This window comes from Rhinolophus hipposideros (assembly GCF_964194185.1).
Source record: "Rhinolophus hipposideros genome assembly, chromosome: 10".
Taxonomy (NCBI): Eukaryota; Metazoa; Chordata; class Mammalia; order Chiroptera; family Rhinolophidae; genus Rhinolophus; species Rhinolophus hipposideros.
Window position 1 is genome coordinate 6,062,975 of NC_138056.1, and position 15,181 is coordinate 6,078,155.

Here is a 15,181-nt window from a genome sequence, read left to right on the forward strand (position 1 = left end):
GTTCCCAGTCCCAGCAGTGTGGCCCTCGGTTTCCTCTGAGAAAGCTTTTTACTTACAACTCTCAAGGTCCCAAGTGCTGTGAGGCAGAAGCATGCGGTCTGTATGAGGTTAAGTGCAGAATGGGGGTTGTCTGGGACCCTAATCACCCCTCACAGCCCGTCTTATGCACCAAAGCCTGGGGCTCTGCTCTCATCTCTCCTTCAGGGCTTGTCTGGCCTCTGGGAGGCCTGGGACACCAGGCCCATAGCTCACTCAGTAGGTCCCAGGCTCTTCCCGGAGGCGCCTTCCCCTCTCCCGCCAAGGGGCCCCTTGGCCCGCGGGTTCGGGCCCACCCATTTCCTGTGCCTCCCCAACTCCGCCCTCACTCGGGGTGGAAAGTTTCTCTCCTCAAGACGGGCGGCTCCTCCTCCTTCCTTCCCGGCGGGCCAGGAAAGCCCAAGGCGAGTGGGGAGGGGTGTTGGGCTCCCAGGCCTCCGACCAGAGAAGGGAAGTGACTCGTCCGCAGTCACACAACCGCAGCCCAGGCTGGGCCAGCTTGGAATGCTCCGCAACCCCGCGGAGAGAGGAAGGATTCGCACCTCGCCACCGCCAAGACTTTTTCTCACTCAGAGACTCCTGCGCCACCTGCCGGCGGAGAGGGGGGCCCGCACTTGCCAAAAACACCGCTATCTTCCCGCCTCAGAGCCAAGCAATCAGAACACAGGAACGCTCAGAGTATTTATTTATCTAGGAGTCCAGGAGGATGGCCCCTCAACTTAAATATCCAGCATGGAGCCATGGCCCTCCCGGCCGTGGGTGGGTGCAGGAATGGGTCCTGAAGCCCTTGTCTAGGACCAGAGGTGGGATGCTCCTGAGCCAGCAGCTGCCAACAGCAGCAATAGGTGAAAAGGAGGTGGGAGCCAGGCACTCATCCCAATCCCAGAGACGCCAAAGAGAGCGCAAGATGCTTTGGGCCTCAGTACCAGACTGAAGGTTGGCCAAGCTGGGGTGCACACGTGGGAGAAGTGGAAGTCCAGTGCCATGGGCAGAGGCTGTGGCCCAGGTGCCTGCCCCGTGCCAGCTAACCCAAGACTGGAGGGGGTTGGCAGTTATGCCTCTGAAGGACCCAGGCCTTGCCCTCCTGTGAGGTGAGGTGGTACGAGGGAAAGCAGGCACTATAGTCTAAGTACTTGCAGAGGGGTGAGTTTCTGAGCCTTTTGCATGGGTACATGCCCCCTGCCAATCCCCACTCCCCCAACTCCTCAGAGGCTGATGTGGAAGGCGTCTTGCAGCCACTGGTCACGAGCATTGTGTGTCTGGGGCACGGTGAGGGGTGGCGGGTCCGGGGGCAGGCTGGCATCAGGAGGCTCGTCATCATCAGATAGGCCAGCATCAGGCGGGTAGGAGCTGTCTGAGTGCAGGGAGGACGACAGGTCCTGGCACAGGCTCAAGTCTTGGCACAGGTGCTTATAGTCTTGGATTGACTCATACAGGCCCCACAGCTGGCACAGCAGGGACATGTCCAGCTGCCGCAACCCCACCTGCAAAAGACTGAGGGTGGGCTGGGGTTGGGGTCCAGGCCACCCTCAGCCCAAGCCACAGCCCTAGCCAATCTCTTCACATTTTCTAAGCAGAAGTTTTTGTGGACATAGACGCCACCTGCAAGCTGTGACTATTTAGACAGGTCACTGATCCTCATCTGTAACATTCATCTAGCAAAATGGAATGAAATAAGACGCATAAAGCATTTAAAAATATATGGCAACTATTGCCATAGACGTTAATTATAATTATTGTTACCATGTGCCCTCACCCACCCGGCTTCTCCATGTCTTCTGAGACCCAGGCCACATGTTCCTGGTTTCGCGCCTCTGTGTTCCGCTCCGCCCGGGGACCCTCAAGCTCGGCAGCAGCCCTCCCCTCCAACCCCTGGCCCGGGGCCCAGCTACTAACCATCTCCTTGCGCAGCGCCGCTAATGCCGAATCGAGGTTGACAGGGCGACGCAGAGCGGGAGGACCGGCGGCGGGTCCCGTGTTGGCAGCGCCCGTGGCGCCGCGGGGCCCGTCCGGGACGCGGGAGGCACGGCTCAGCTCGTCGTGGATGCGGCTGCGCTGGCTGTAGACGCGCTCCAGCTCCCGCCACGAACCCCCGCTCGCGTTAAGGAGACCGCTGAGGCCGCGCGGTAGCGGCGGGAGCCCGGCCAGCGTGCAGCCTGCACCGCTAGGCGCCTCGGCCGAGGGCAGCCCATTCATGGCTGGGCCGGCTCGGACAAATATGCCGCCTCCTTCCCTCCAACGCTCCGCCCGGGATGCCACCCGCGGGGCCCGCACCCCGCGGCTGCTCCGGCGGAGCCCGGCCGCCGCCCGCAGGCCGTGCTTTGTTCCTTCCCGGACGCCTCCGACTCCACCCCTGCCCCACCCCCTCCGCATGGGCGGAGCCTCTCTTAAAAGGGCAATGGCTGTGGGACCCGGTCGCCCCATGTTGCGGAAAGCAGAGTAAGGGATATGGGGCACAGACAAAAGGGAGACGGAAAAAGTGAGCAGAGAAGAGGCCAAAAGCGGCGGGCAAGGCTCTTTCACAGTTCTTTATGCTCTCCCCCAGCACTTTAGTTATGCTGCCCAATTATAACTCCCAAGGAAAAGGATCTAAAAGTGGGGGTCAGGAGACTGGGTGGGGTAAATCTATACTTGGTCCCTAATGTGAAACTTGACGCCCTGTCAGTGTCTGAGCACCTGAGCACGAGATGGGAAAGGATGATGGTATCAGGATGCTTCAGGGAAGAAGCAACTACCAAAGGGACTGGAGTCCCAATCTCACTCAAGGCTGGGGAATGAGCATTGGATGACAGAGGAGACTGCAGAGGTGCTGCAGAAGCCCATCCCTCTTGTTCCTGCCTTTGAGGAGGCAAGTATCACATAGCCCTCTCCCTCCCCCTCATCCTCTGGGTGGGGAAACTGAGCAGAAACAAGCCCAACTCATCTCTCAGGACGTCAAGGAGAGCAGATAGTGGTGGGGTGAGAGGCCAGAAGCAGGAAGACGGAGTGGAACTGGGGCTGGCATGCACACTCAGAATCAAGAAAGGAATAAACCACACGAAAGGAACAGCTGTTTTTCTAGAGGGTTTTTCTCATGAGGGGGTCTCTTAGTGTTGCAGCTGTTGCAGGCTGCGTAGGGCCTCAGCACAAGCCCGGATAAGGCTACACAGCTGGATGCTAGTCTCCACGGAGGTGCTAGAGCCCAGTTCAGCTGAGGCCCAAGTCAGCTTCTGCAGCAGGGCCTCCTGTGTGCAGGCCAGGACGTCTGCATTTGGAGTCACAGCAGGAGGGGGCGGCCCCTGGGCTGCCTTGAGCCCTGCTGCAGCCCCCTCACAGTGCTCTGGGCGGGGTACTGCGGGCTGAGGGGTGGGCCGAGAGCCTGAGGGGAGCTCTGAGGCAGAGGCGAGCTGGTGCTCCCGAGCTTGGGAGAGGGCAGCCTGGGCATTCAGAGCTAAGAAAGGAGAAAGTGTGTGGAATGGTCAGGATGCCTGGCCCACCTCAGCCCTGAGCCACCTCCTTACTCTCTACACTACTCTGCTTTTTCTGTGCTTGAAATGTTTACCCTGCCACTCTACAAGACAACTCATTCCTTATCTTCTTTGTATCAGATTTACTTATGCCCTTGATTCATCTCTTCCATCAGGACTATGCCTGATTGAGCTGACTCTCCATAGGGTATGGCACACAGGAAGTACTTTTCCAATGCTCTTACTGAATGAATGCTCCTCTCTAGAGTTGTAAGGAGAAAGCCCCACCCACAGACTCCACTGTCACCTCCCAGGCCTACTGTTCCCAGGCCTCTGTCACCACGCTTCTCCACCAAGCACACTTGGCCCCTCACCCGGATTATCTTTATCCACGTCTGAGTCGAGCTCCTGACAAGCCACGCAGTAGATTTTCCGCTGTTTGTCTTGGAGGAGGATCGTCTAGGGGACAGAAAACAGAGGGAGTAGGGGTGAGACTCTGGGCAATGGGGTCCAGATAGTAGAACTGGGGAAGGGCCGTGCGGCCTAGTCCGCGGACCCATCACCGACCCCACGTCCCAAGTCTCTACTCACCCCGCAGTCGGCGCACGTCTCGCCCAGCATGCGGTAACCACGCAGCAAGTAGTCGCCCATGAGCCGGGAGATGCGATCCTGCCGCTCCCGTCGCGCTTGAAGCACCTTCGTTTCCGCTTCGGTCGGAGGCTCCCAGGAGAAATCGTCTACTTCTGGGGGAAGAGAGGCACAAGGCACCGGGGGCTCTTGCCGAAGCAGGCTGCCTCCCGTACCCCGCAGCCGCAGGCCCCCGCAGCTCAAGTCCTCACCAGTGCCGTTCAGAGCCATGTTGCCGTGGTCGCCGCTAGGCACACCGGAAGTGACGCGCAGGCAGAGCGCCTGCCGCCGGCTCCGCCCCTTCCACGTCGGGCAGAGTGAGGGCGGAAATGACGCGCAGAGTGCTCCTAGGACGTCGCAATGCCCAGAGTAGGGCGTATCTGCCGCAAGCTTGGCTCTGCGCAGTTCGTGCATCCCAGCGGCTGCCCGGTAGACAAAAACTTTCGACTAGCGGCGCTTGGGGAGAGACGTCTCCGTGGTAACTCCGCTCAGGTCGCAGGATCTGGAAGTGACTGCTCAGGGTCGCCCTTCCTTCCCACCGCGAAGGGAGGGAACCAGTTGGCTCGAGAAATCCCGGCTGGCCTCCTCCTTCCTTGGGGTTTCCCTTTCTTCACTGGCCGGACCAGGGGCAGGCGGGGCCGTGGCGTCATCACAACAACCTTGATAATAACAAACGGCCCCTTGCGCGCGCGTGGAGCCCTTTCAGGCTTCAGTACTTCTCGCTTTAGTCCCAAAGCTGGCCAGGCGAGGAGCGTTCTCGCTTCTTACCCCTTTCAGCCTATTTGTATGTTTGGTGTCTCAGTATGCCCTCCCCTATCCCAAGGCCTGCGGCTGATGCAAAGTCAGCCGCTAACTTTTGAAGTTAAGCCCTCAAAAAACCTGCTGACCGAAAAGCGCCTTACTGGACATGCACAGTTCCGGTAGCAGCCGCAATTGAGTAAATGCATGCTGGAGAGTGGGGGTGAGGGGCTTATTACATATGCCTGTGACCCTTATGCTTTGCTTGGGTGGGTGGCTATTAAAATTACTAGTGCTCCCTAACATTGGTCTTGGTGATGTTTTTCTCTTCTGTGTTCTTTTCTACACACATCCTCTTCCTTATTAGGTCTAGAGAAGCCAGATGGGGCAGGCAGTGTTTCCCAGATGTGCAGCCTGCAGTGCCTCAAGGCTGTACAACAGGGCGGTGGAGAAGGAGCTAGGACTTAAGATCTCCATAATCTCATCAGCAACCTCCTCCTTTGATTAGACAAGCACATGCTTCTGCAGTCTTACCTGAAGATTGAGTGCCCTCCTCCCGGCCCCATCTTCCTTCTTCACAGACTCTCTGGAACTGCCATTTTCTGAGTCTTGCTGCCACCTGCTTACTTGAAGAGCCCTGTGCCCCTCTTCACTCTCTCCATCTACCAGCAGGCTCTTCAGCAGCAGTGTATCTGACTTAGGACCTGACCCCAGGTCAGCTCTGCCAAGCTGACTAGAGGGATTCTTGAACTCTAACAGGTATGCACAGACCCTCCAGGTCCTTACTGTCTTCAGTTCCCAGCCCCACCTTGAATTCTTCAGTGCACCCTTCTGTGTCATCTGTGGCCAATATCCACTCCACAGTCTATTCTTCCTGGCACCAACTAAGACCCTTACACTTATCCTCCCATTTATTCCCTTTCATTTATTTCTCATGACAATCTTATGGGGTAGGTACTACTGTTATCTCCGTTTTACAGAGCAGGGAACTGGGTAATTCTTTTAAAACATAAATCAGATCCTGTCACTCGCTTGTTTAATACCCTCTGGTATTGCCCCATCACATTTACACCAAAATCCATTGTCCTTACTACGGCCTCCAAGGTCCTACAAATCTGGTCCTTGCATTCCTCCTCTCCCACTACTCAAGGGGATTCGCGTCACGTTTCTCCACTCAGGGCCTTTCTCTGCTTCAAGTTCTGCAGGAGACTGGACCAAGCACAGGCCTGGAATCAGGCAGGCCTGGTTTGCTTCTGGATCTACTACTTACTGGCTTGTCACCTGGAGTAATCTATTTCACCTGTCTGGACTTCAATACCTCCTCTGTAAAGCAGGGCCAATCACACCGACTTAGCAGGGTTGCTGTGAGATATGAGGAGAGAGGTGCTAGGAGATAGTCTCGAGTGTATGCAGGTCTAGTGAGCAGAGATACTACTTTTGTTCTGGACTCTCTTTCCCAGGATGTTTGTATAGTGGACAGCATTGGACAACAGCGTGTGGTCACCGCTAGAGCAAAGGACGGGCAACTTACTGGCCATTAGAAAATGTTTGGGTGCCCTAAGCTCAAAGTTCCTCTCCTAGAACACAACTCAGCTTGTGTATAGGCATCCATGCGAGTCCATCTGAATTGCCTTCATGAGACATGAGGCTAAGGGGAAGTGACACGAATATGCTCACATTAGTAAGGTTGGCTGTGCTGGGAGTAATGAAGTCTCTGACCTAGAAATCTTAGGTCTTCTGCCAGCATCCATGCAATTGTGTCATCTAACCTGTTTGAAAGTAAGGTGAAAGAGACCTTTTACAGTTCTTGACAATTTTGGCAGTGAGGATGGGATGCTGACAGAAACATGGTTTTTCTGTAAGAGGAATGATGAGGACCTCACAGGCAGATTAATAGCTTTTGATGGAAGATCAAGGGATTCCACAGCACACACATTAACCAAACCGTGTAATCTACCAAGCAATAAATGGTCTTTGACTTTACATCCTGTTTGCAAGGAGGAATGAGGGAGGTAGTTGCAGACCAAGTACCGAGAAGTAGGTTCAAAGTCAGCTAGCAGCCATTGCCCTGGTTGTTGCTAACTGTCCTCTCAGTGGGGTTGGGGAGTGGAGGGGTAGCTCTTCACAGCCTGGCAGTCAGCCAGGGGCCGGTCTGCCCCATTGTGACAGCCAGTACTAAGACTCATCCTGGGAGCAGAGAAGTTTTCATCCCTTTTCAGACAGCATTTACAGAGATGTAACACACACACACACTAAATCTGAATGAAGAGAAATTCACTACCACTATGGACAAAAACCAGATGAATCGTTAGAACTTGGGCTGATCACTTGGGAGATAAGGGACAGGGCATGTGATACTTGGTAAGGAAGAATGACAACAGCTGGGCCATCTTACAGCTCAGCTCTTCCTACAGTCTATCACGCCAACCTTATATCCATTCCGAGATAACAGTAGAAGGATTCAGTTTTTTTCCCCCAGTGGGTTCTGGCTGCTGTAAAGGAGCTTTGTCCCTCTCAGGGAGATTTCCTTGAAACAGACAAATTCCCATAGGAAACCATAGACGAGGCAATGATTACTCTTCGAGCTCTTGTTGTCTTAGTTTGGGCTTACAATGCTGATAAAAATGACCCAAAGAAATTTACATAAATTCCTGTGATCAGTTCCACAGCCCTAGACAACTCTCCTGGCCCTTATATTAAAACAAAGTAAAATCAAGAGATGTTATTATGACGGTGGGACAGAAATACCCTCTCTCAAGGTGGTCTCCTTTAAAAGAAAAGTCCCAGCTGTGCAAGTCAAGCCCAAATGCTGACAAACATCTTAGAACACTGCACCCAACAACAGCAGAATTCATATTCTTCTCAAGGATACCTGGAACATTCTCCAGGATAGACTATATGTTAGGCCATAAAAGCAGTCTCAATAAATTTAAAAGGGTTGAAATTATACAAACTATGTTCTCAGACCACGATGAAATTAGGGAAATTCGCAAGTATGTGGGAATTAAATAACACACTCCTAAATAACTAATGAGTCATAGAAAAAAAATCACACGGGAAATTAGAAATTACTTTTGAGATTAACAGAAATGAAAATTTATGAGATGAAGCCAAAGCAGTGCTTAGAGGGAAACTTATAGTTGTAAATTCTTATAAATGAAAATAAAAAATCTCAAATCAATAACCTAACCTTCCACCTTAAGAAACTGAAAAAAGAAGAGCAAACTAAACCCAAAGCCAGCAGAAGGAAGGCTATAATAAAGATCAGAGAAAATCAACTAACTCACAAGTTAGTTCTTTGAAAAGATCAACAAAAATTGACAAACCTCTACCTAGACTGACCAACTCAAACCTCCATCAGCCAACGGGTGTGAACCTTGCAGCTCCTGGAAAGCAATATGGTTGTGGTTGCTGAGTCAATGAGTCCCCATATGTGAGATAGATAACGTCAGTAATATCCCTGCCACCCAACAGAGCGCTTTGGATGGCAATGTTTTCAGCTAACTGTGGAAACAAATCACCGCTGATCAAACTCTCTAGATGCCCATCTACTTATGTAGATGCCCATGCTAAGAGCCCTTTCTCTGATGAGACTGACAGGAATCAAGCTGTTGACTGAGACTGCACTGCCCAGATTGTCTCCATTTCTGCCTGCACCCATCATCATACCAGACATGGCAATCATACCAGAGAGTGTGCCCACTATCATAGAGTGGGCACAAAGTAAATGACTGTCATGCAGGGTCTCTGGTCCCACTCCCCGCATGAGGACACAGGATATGGTGAGGCCAAAAAGGAACACCCACGGAGCCATAGATAGAGGAGTCATACCACTATATTCTCGCTGGCGGCGGGGTTGGAGATAGAGGAAGCTGGACCCACATGATCTGCAATCCGTCGTCCGCTTCTCTGCCAACCGACCCCACTTGCTAACTGCAATCCGCACCTGCTAGCTCAGCCATGGCAGTTATCAGTGGCTAATGGCTAACCAGTAACAGCCGATGGCCAACTAGTCACAACTGACAGCCATCTACTATCCGAGCCAGCACCTTTCCATGTAAGGCTGAGAGCCTGGAATCTGCTCTCTGGGACTCTGTCCCCACACCGACTCTATGCTTTTGAGTCCTCCCCAGTCCTTTACAGGGGTGGGCACATGGAGGGTCCCAGGATTGCTGGTGGTAAAGCCAATTTACAGCAGTCATGGTAGGCAGACCAGTTGACTGGGAAGCAGTGGGCTTGGGCTCTTCCAACCCCTTCCTCACCAAAGGATTTAGCACATCCTCCCATGAGCCAGCCCAACACCTGTCCCGAGCTGTGGCACTGTTGACATGGCAGCAGTTAGGCCGATTCCTGAGTGATAGCACACGCAGTGGTGGTATATTCACACACAGCTCAATTACAGGCCCCCATGACTGCCTCTTCTGGAAGTTAGGTTCACGTGGTAATGAGTGGCCTATGCCATGTAGCTGTGGCTCTGAAAATCATAACTTATATGACTGTATTTTCACACTAACAGGCTTTGAAAAGGGGTCAGCTTTCCTTCTTGTTTTTCACTGCAATGTGAATTGACTTGACATTTCTGTGAAACAGGAAAGAGCCAGATGATATATAGTGACAAAAATAATAACACCCAACTTTTGGTGTATGTTTTCTTTGGGCCAGGCACTGTGCGCTGAGAGCTTTACATGACTTCTCTCATTTCATTCTCAGGACAACACTGAGTTAGGTCTTATCATCAATCCCCAGTTTGCAGGTGAGGAAACTGAGGCTTGGACAAGGTGAGATTCTATGATCACCCTGCCAGATTGTGGCAGGACTGGGACTCCACCCAGGCAGTGTACGTCTAGAGCCTAATTCTCACTAGTGGACTTTTCCTGGTTCAGAAGGTAGAGAAGAGCAGTGGGGCTGAAGATCCTCTCTGATTCATCAAGTGTGCCCATCTCTCAGTGCCCTTCATCACAGTATAGGGCACATCAGAGGGGCTCGGTGACAGCCACTTCCTGTGAAGTGCCATTGGAGAGAGATGTTTCAAGGCCAAATCGTCCCCTCCAGGTCTCTGTATCTTCCAACCCTCATCTTTAGAATTATGAGCAGCCCCCCCCCACACACACACCCAGAGCCTAGAAGCTTCCCAAAGACATTCAGAACTCAGAGAGGCGACACAGAGCCTGGCGCACAGTCAGTCCTCTTTCCATGATATTTCTTCTCCCCACACACAGCCCAGCTCCCACCAGCCAGCCTATCATGGCTCCCAGACCCAGATACTAATGAAGAGACCTAACATATACTGAGTACTTACTATGTGTCCAGCATCCACTAAGGACTGCTAAATGTCAGCTCATTTGATTCCCTGTTTAAAAATGAGGAGATGGAGGCAAGAAGATGAAGCCCTTTCCCGTCACAGAGTTGGTACAGGATGCAGCTAGGAAAAGCGCACGTCAGAACACAAGAGCTGAGCTCTGCTGCCTCCCGAAACTTAATCTCCTATGCCGGCTGCGGCCACCCTGTCCAGCCAATTCCTCTAACGAGGCACCAGGAGCCTGGGTCTGAGTCCTGGCTCTGCCGTGGACTGGCTGTGTAACTTCAGCCAAGTTTCTTGCCTTCTCTGGGCCTCAAGAACCCCTCTGCACAAGGGGCCCTTCCCTAACATTTCAGCAGTCTGAACATTCCCTGGGCTTGAGTCCCGTGGCTCCGCTTTGTCCCATTCTAGCAAAGCCCCTCATTGTCGCTGGGGCCCCACCCACCTATCTTTAGGACATCTGTGGGACCCCTCTCATTCCTTCATCCCAGGAGCACTGCGTAGGTTTTGGATCGAGCAGACCTGACTTCAGTCCCCACCTCTTATCACCAGGTGACCTGTGTCAAATTGTTTCATTTTGCAGAGACTTGGTTTCCTCTTTGTAGGGTCACTGAGAGGATGAAATAACCGAAGGGCGTAAAGTGCACAGTAAATGGCAGGTGCTCTTGTGGTCTCACTCCATTTAATCAGTCAACAAACTTCAGCAGCCTTTCTGTGCAAACCTGTGTTAAGATCTGGAGACAAGTTTGTGCCTTCAGGAAGGGCAGTGAGATGGACAATAAGCAAGTAAACAAAGCCATGGGCCGGCCCAGTGGTTCAGGCGGTTAGAGCTCCATGCTCCAAACGCCGAAGGCTGCCGGTTCGATTCCCACATGGGCCAGTGGGCTCTCAACCACAAGGTTGCCGGTTCAACTCCTCGAGTCCCACAAGGGATGGTGGGCTGCGCCCTCTGTAACTAATGTTGAACACAGCACCTTGAGCTGAGCTGCTGCTGAGCTCCCGGATGGCTCAGTCAGTAGGAGCGCACCCTCTCAACCACAAGGTTGCCAGTTCGACTCCCACAAGGGATGGTGGGCTGTGCCCCCTGCAACTAGCAATAGCAAGTGGACCTGGAGCTGAGCTGCGCCCTCCACAACTAAGATTGAAAGGACAACAACTTGACTTGGAAAAAATCCTGGAAGTATACACTGTTCCCCAATAAAGTCCTGTTCCCCTTCCCCAATAAAATCTTTTAAACAAACAAACAAACAAAGCCATAAAGAAGAATATTTCAGGCTGTGATGAGTTCTGGCACGAAACAGACAGGTGATGGGACCCAGAGGGCCAGGGTGGCTGTTTTAGAGAAAGACATACAGAAATGCCTCCCAGAGGCAGGGACCCTGTAGAGGACTGGTCTCAGCAGCTCTGAGGCTGAGGACCTCGCAGCGCCAGGTGAGCAAAAGAAAACCACTGGAGGTTTTTAAAGCAGGGCAGTAGCATGGTTGGAATTAGGTTTTAAAAGGGACTCTGGCACCAGGTGGTGGAGGGACCAGAGCAGGCAGAAATTCTGGTGAGGAGACCTGTTGGGTGGCAGAAATGATTTGGAATGATTGCAGAGGTCATGGTCTCCTTGGATTTATACAAGAACTTATGTCTTGGAGGCATGAAAGCGTGCCAGTAGATTCTAGGAAGATGGGGGTGACACAGGAGATGAGGATAGAATGGGTGGACAGGCCAACGACACCATGTGTGTGGACTGTCACAGTCTGCCCTGCAGATCCACTGTGCACTTTTGCCTTCCCTGCTCCGTGCCACGAGGCTCACGTGTGTTGTATCCCCCAGACTCCCCTGCCTGCAGGCTTCCTTTTGGGTTCAGCCCCTGGGAGGCCTGGCTGGATGGATGGAGAGACTAGGGTAATATTTATTTCCCCAGAGCCCTCCCTGAGGGCTGCAGGTGGACAGTGCTGCAGATCTCTGCTGAAGACCACAGCTCCAGCTCCTGTGGCTCCACTCAGGGGGAGGTTGATGGGGAATGGCTCCCTCTCCTAGTCCCTTCAATGGGACTCTCCTTCCCTCTGCTGTCCTGTGTGCTCTCCTTAGCACTTTAGTTTAGTTTAGCACTTTAGTTTAAACAGTTTCTCCATTCAGTTCCCCTCAACTACCCACCTGAGGGTGCCCTCTGTCTCCTCCTGCTGGGTCCACTGGGCTTAAAGGAGTTTGGCCATGACAATAGGTAACAGTTACTGAGCACTCGTTAGATGCCTAGTATTGGGCGGGGGGCTTGCTTTCATTGCTCCCAGTCACTGAGTCCCCTGAGCAGCCCCTGAGTAGGGCTGTCATTACCCCCATCCTGCTGTCAGCAGCATTAGACACTGTTAGCCACACCCTTCTCCTGAAATATTCACTCGTCTTGGCTCTTCCTGCATCACACTCCTGGTTTTCCTCTCTCTGCTCCGTCCAGCTGCTCCTCTGAGTCACTTCTGACTCTGCCTCCTCTCTGTGATCTGGGAGTGGTGACCTCCCTGGTTCGCCCTGGCCCTCTTCTCTCCTGAGCTGAGCCCATCCGTTCCCATGGCCGGAAATGTCCCTGTATGCTGAGGACCCATCTCTAGGCCACACATTCCGTCTGAGCTCCAGACCCCTGGGTGAGAGGCCTCCACTTGGATGACACAAGGATCTCAATCTCAGCAAGTCCCCATCAGCACCATTCACGCCACCTGTCTCTCCAGCACCCTCCACTTCACCCCGTCTCTAGATTCCACTTCCATCTCCACTGCGTCCAACTCCAAGCTAAATCAGCTCTCCTGGGATGACAGCAAATGACAGCAACAGCATCCCCTTAGGCCCTGAAACAGTCCCATCGCAATGAAAACCCAGATTCCTCACGTGGTCCCCACCTCCCAGTGCTCTGTCCTCCTCCCAATCCTGTTGCTCCTCTGGCTTTCTCTCCCCTCAGGCTACCTGCAGGCTTCCCTCAGGCTTGGCTGGCTGCTCACCCATGAACTCCTGCTCCTCCTCCAGATTCGTGCTTCAAAGTCCCTTTGGCAGAGGGGCTCCCTGGACCTCCAGGTCCCACCACCACTCTTGGAACTACCTCCTGCTCTTCTGTCACAACACTGACCTCTGTTGTAGTCACAGTCATGTGTGAATTAATTTATCACATGTCTGTTTCCCCCAGTACAGAAGCTTCAGGAGGATAGGGATTGGTTCTATTTCTTAGCAAGAGCTTGGCATGTGGTAGGTTCTCAGCTTATTGAATGACTAGATCCCCATTGCACAGATGAGAAAACTGAGGCTTAGGGAGATTAAGACTCCAACCCTGGTCTGTTGACGGTACCGGGGTCCAAGATGAGCCACATCCAGCTCTAGGCAGAGGAGGGTCAGGTTCAGATGAGTGTGAGGAAAAAGTTACTATCAAATGCTCAACCACACACCCAGCAGGTGGTCAGGTGGTCAGCACTCAGTTATTATTCCCTGCCCGGATATGCGGCCTGAGCCCTGAAGGCGGGTGGGGCTGCCCCTCCCACTCTCTCCTGGGTTCCCAGCAACAGGAATCCCCTAGTGACAAGGGATTGTCCCATTCCACCCCTGCAACACCAGCTTAAGCAATTCAGGCAGGGGCTCCACTAAAGGGTCTCACTCACTCTCTCCAAAACTACCCAAACAAATCCACCCTCAAATGAGTTCCTTACACAGGTGTGCCTGAAGACCAGTCCCCGAACGCCCCCACCCTCAGTCAGACTGCCACCCCTTGTGCCCAACAGGAGAGTGTTTGGTGCCACCCTGACTTGGCAATGTCCTATTCTGGACGGACTCTAGTCACACCTACCCCCTGCTGAGTTCTGTGAGTCAGAGACTGAATCAGGGGCTGTCCTGGCCAGCCCCCCACCTTACCGCTTGCCCCAGGACACTGCAGCCCTCCAGAGCCTCCCTTCCAGACCAGTGGACAGGCCTGGCTCCTCTTCAGCCTTGACCAAACTCAAAGCCCCTCCCCAGCCCCTGCCAATCCCTACCCCGGAGCCCTGCTGTGCCCCTCCCCAGGCCCCTGGGCCCTCAAGCAGCACCCCCCTCCTCCCGGCTGTTAGCCTGGGAAGGGGGCCAGGCCCTGAGCTCAGACCTTGGCGATTCCAGAGTGTCTGAGGCCCAGAGCCAGCCCCGCCAGCCAGGCCAGACAAGGCGAAGGGGGAGGGGGGCTCAGGGTGGGCACCAGGAAGCCATTGGGGGGGAGGGGGATGGCAGAGAAACTGGGTTTCCAGCTACTCTTCAGGACCCCTCACTGAGCCCCTGACCGAAGGGGAGTGGAGCAGTACCAATGAGAAGTGACTTTAGGGTGGTAGGACCCCCACATGCGCAAGGGAGGCTGGGAAAAGGCTGACGCCTGGGTTCCAGCCCCACCTGGCCTCCCCTTCTCCTCGTGACCTGGGCAAGGCAGCTCCTCTGCCCTCAGCCTCGGTTTCCCGCTTTAATGGGGCAGGCGGATGTCCAGGCCGACCTCCCCGCCCCGCCCAGAAGAATCTGGCGGCCGGGCGGGCCGGCCCAGGTGAGGGCCCTCTGGAAAGGGCCCCGCGCGGCGGCGGCGGGTTCTGGCGGGGCGGGCATCTGGGGTGGGGACCGCCCCCAACCTCCACCCGCCTGCACCCCCTCGCTCCTCCAGGCGGCAGCGGCGACGCTTTAAACAGAAAAAAAAAAAAAAACTGTCTCCCTGGCCGGGGGCCAGCGTCCCAGCCCCCTCGCTGCCGCGCTGCAGCCAGGGAAAAACAACTGCTCACTTCTCCCTGCGTCCTGCCCGCGCTCCCTGCTTCCCCGCCGCTCGGGAGCCCAGCCCGGCCGGGGGAGGCGTGGAGCAGGCCGGCCGCCCGGCCTTCCTCCCCTCGCTCCTCCTCTTCGCCTCGACTTGCTGCGGCCTCCTCGCGCCTGCCTCCGTCTGGGGCCTTCGCAGGCCCCGGGCCCGGTTCGTGGCTGGGCTCTTTCCCGGGCGGTGGAAGTTTCTGGGCTCCCCGCTGTCCAGCCTCCATCTCTTGGGCTCTCCTGGGATCCCGCCCGTGCCTGCTGTCCC

At 54.3% G+C, this 15,181-nt stretch overlaps 2 protein-coding genes across 3 annotated transcripts; both read right to left on the minus strand.

The window, feature by feature from the left end:
- Positions 1–704: 704 nt before the first annotated feature.
- FAM89B (family with sequence similarity 89 member B) lies at positions 705–3,466 on the minus strand. Its single transcript, XM_081065139.1, has 2 exons — positions 1,933–3,466; positions 705–1,520 (listed from the first exon to the last, which is right to left on the minus strand). Exons 1-2 carry the CDS (start codon positions 2,458–2,460, stop codon positions 1,242–1,244), a joined length of 807 nt encoding a protein of 268 aa, XP_080921265.1. The 5' UTR covers positions 2,461–3,466; the 3' UTR covers positions 705–1,241.
- ZNRD2 (zinc ribbon domain containing 2) lies at positions 3,123–4,734 on the minus strand (the record flags this gene model as incomplete). 2 transcript variants are annotated; one of them, XM_081065138.1, is made up of 4 exons in its annotated part: positions 4,322–4,734; positions 4,074–4,225; positions 3,857–3,941; positions 3,123–3,466 (listed from the first exon to the last, which is right to left on the minus strand). In XM_081065138.1, the coding sequence occupies exons 1-4, from the start codon at positions 4,521–4,523 to the stop codon at positions 3,123–3,125; spliced, it is 783 nt and encodes a 260-aa protein (XP_080921264.1). In that variant the 5' UTR covers positions 4,524–4,734. The 2 variants fall into 2 exon arrangements, with proteins under 2 accessions (XP_080921264.1, XP_080921263.1); XM_081065137.1 differs by having other exon boundaries at positions 4,074–4,724.
- Between the last annotated feature and the right edge of the window lie 10,447 nt (positions 4,735–15,181).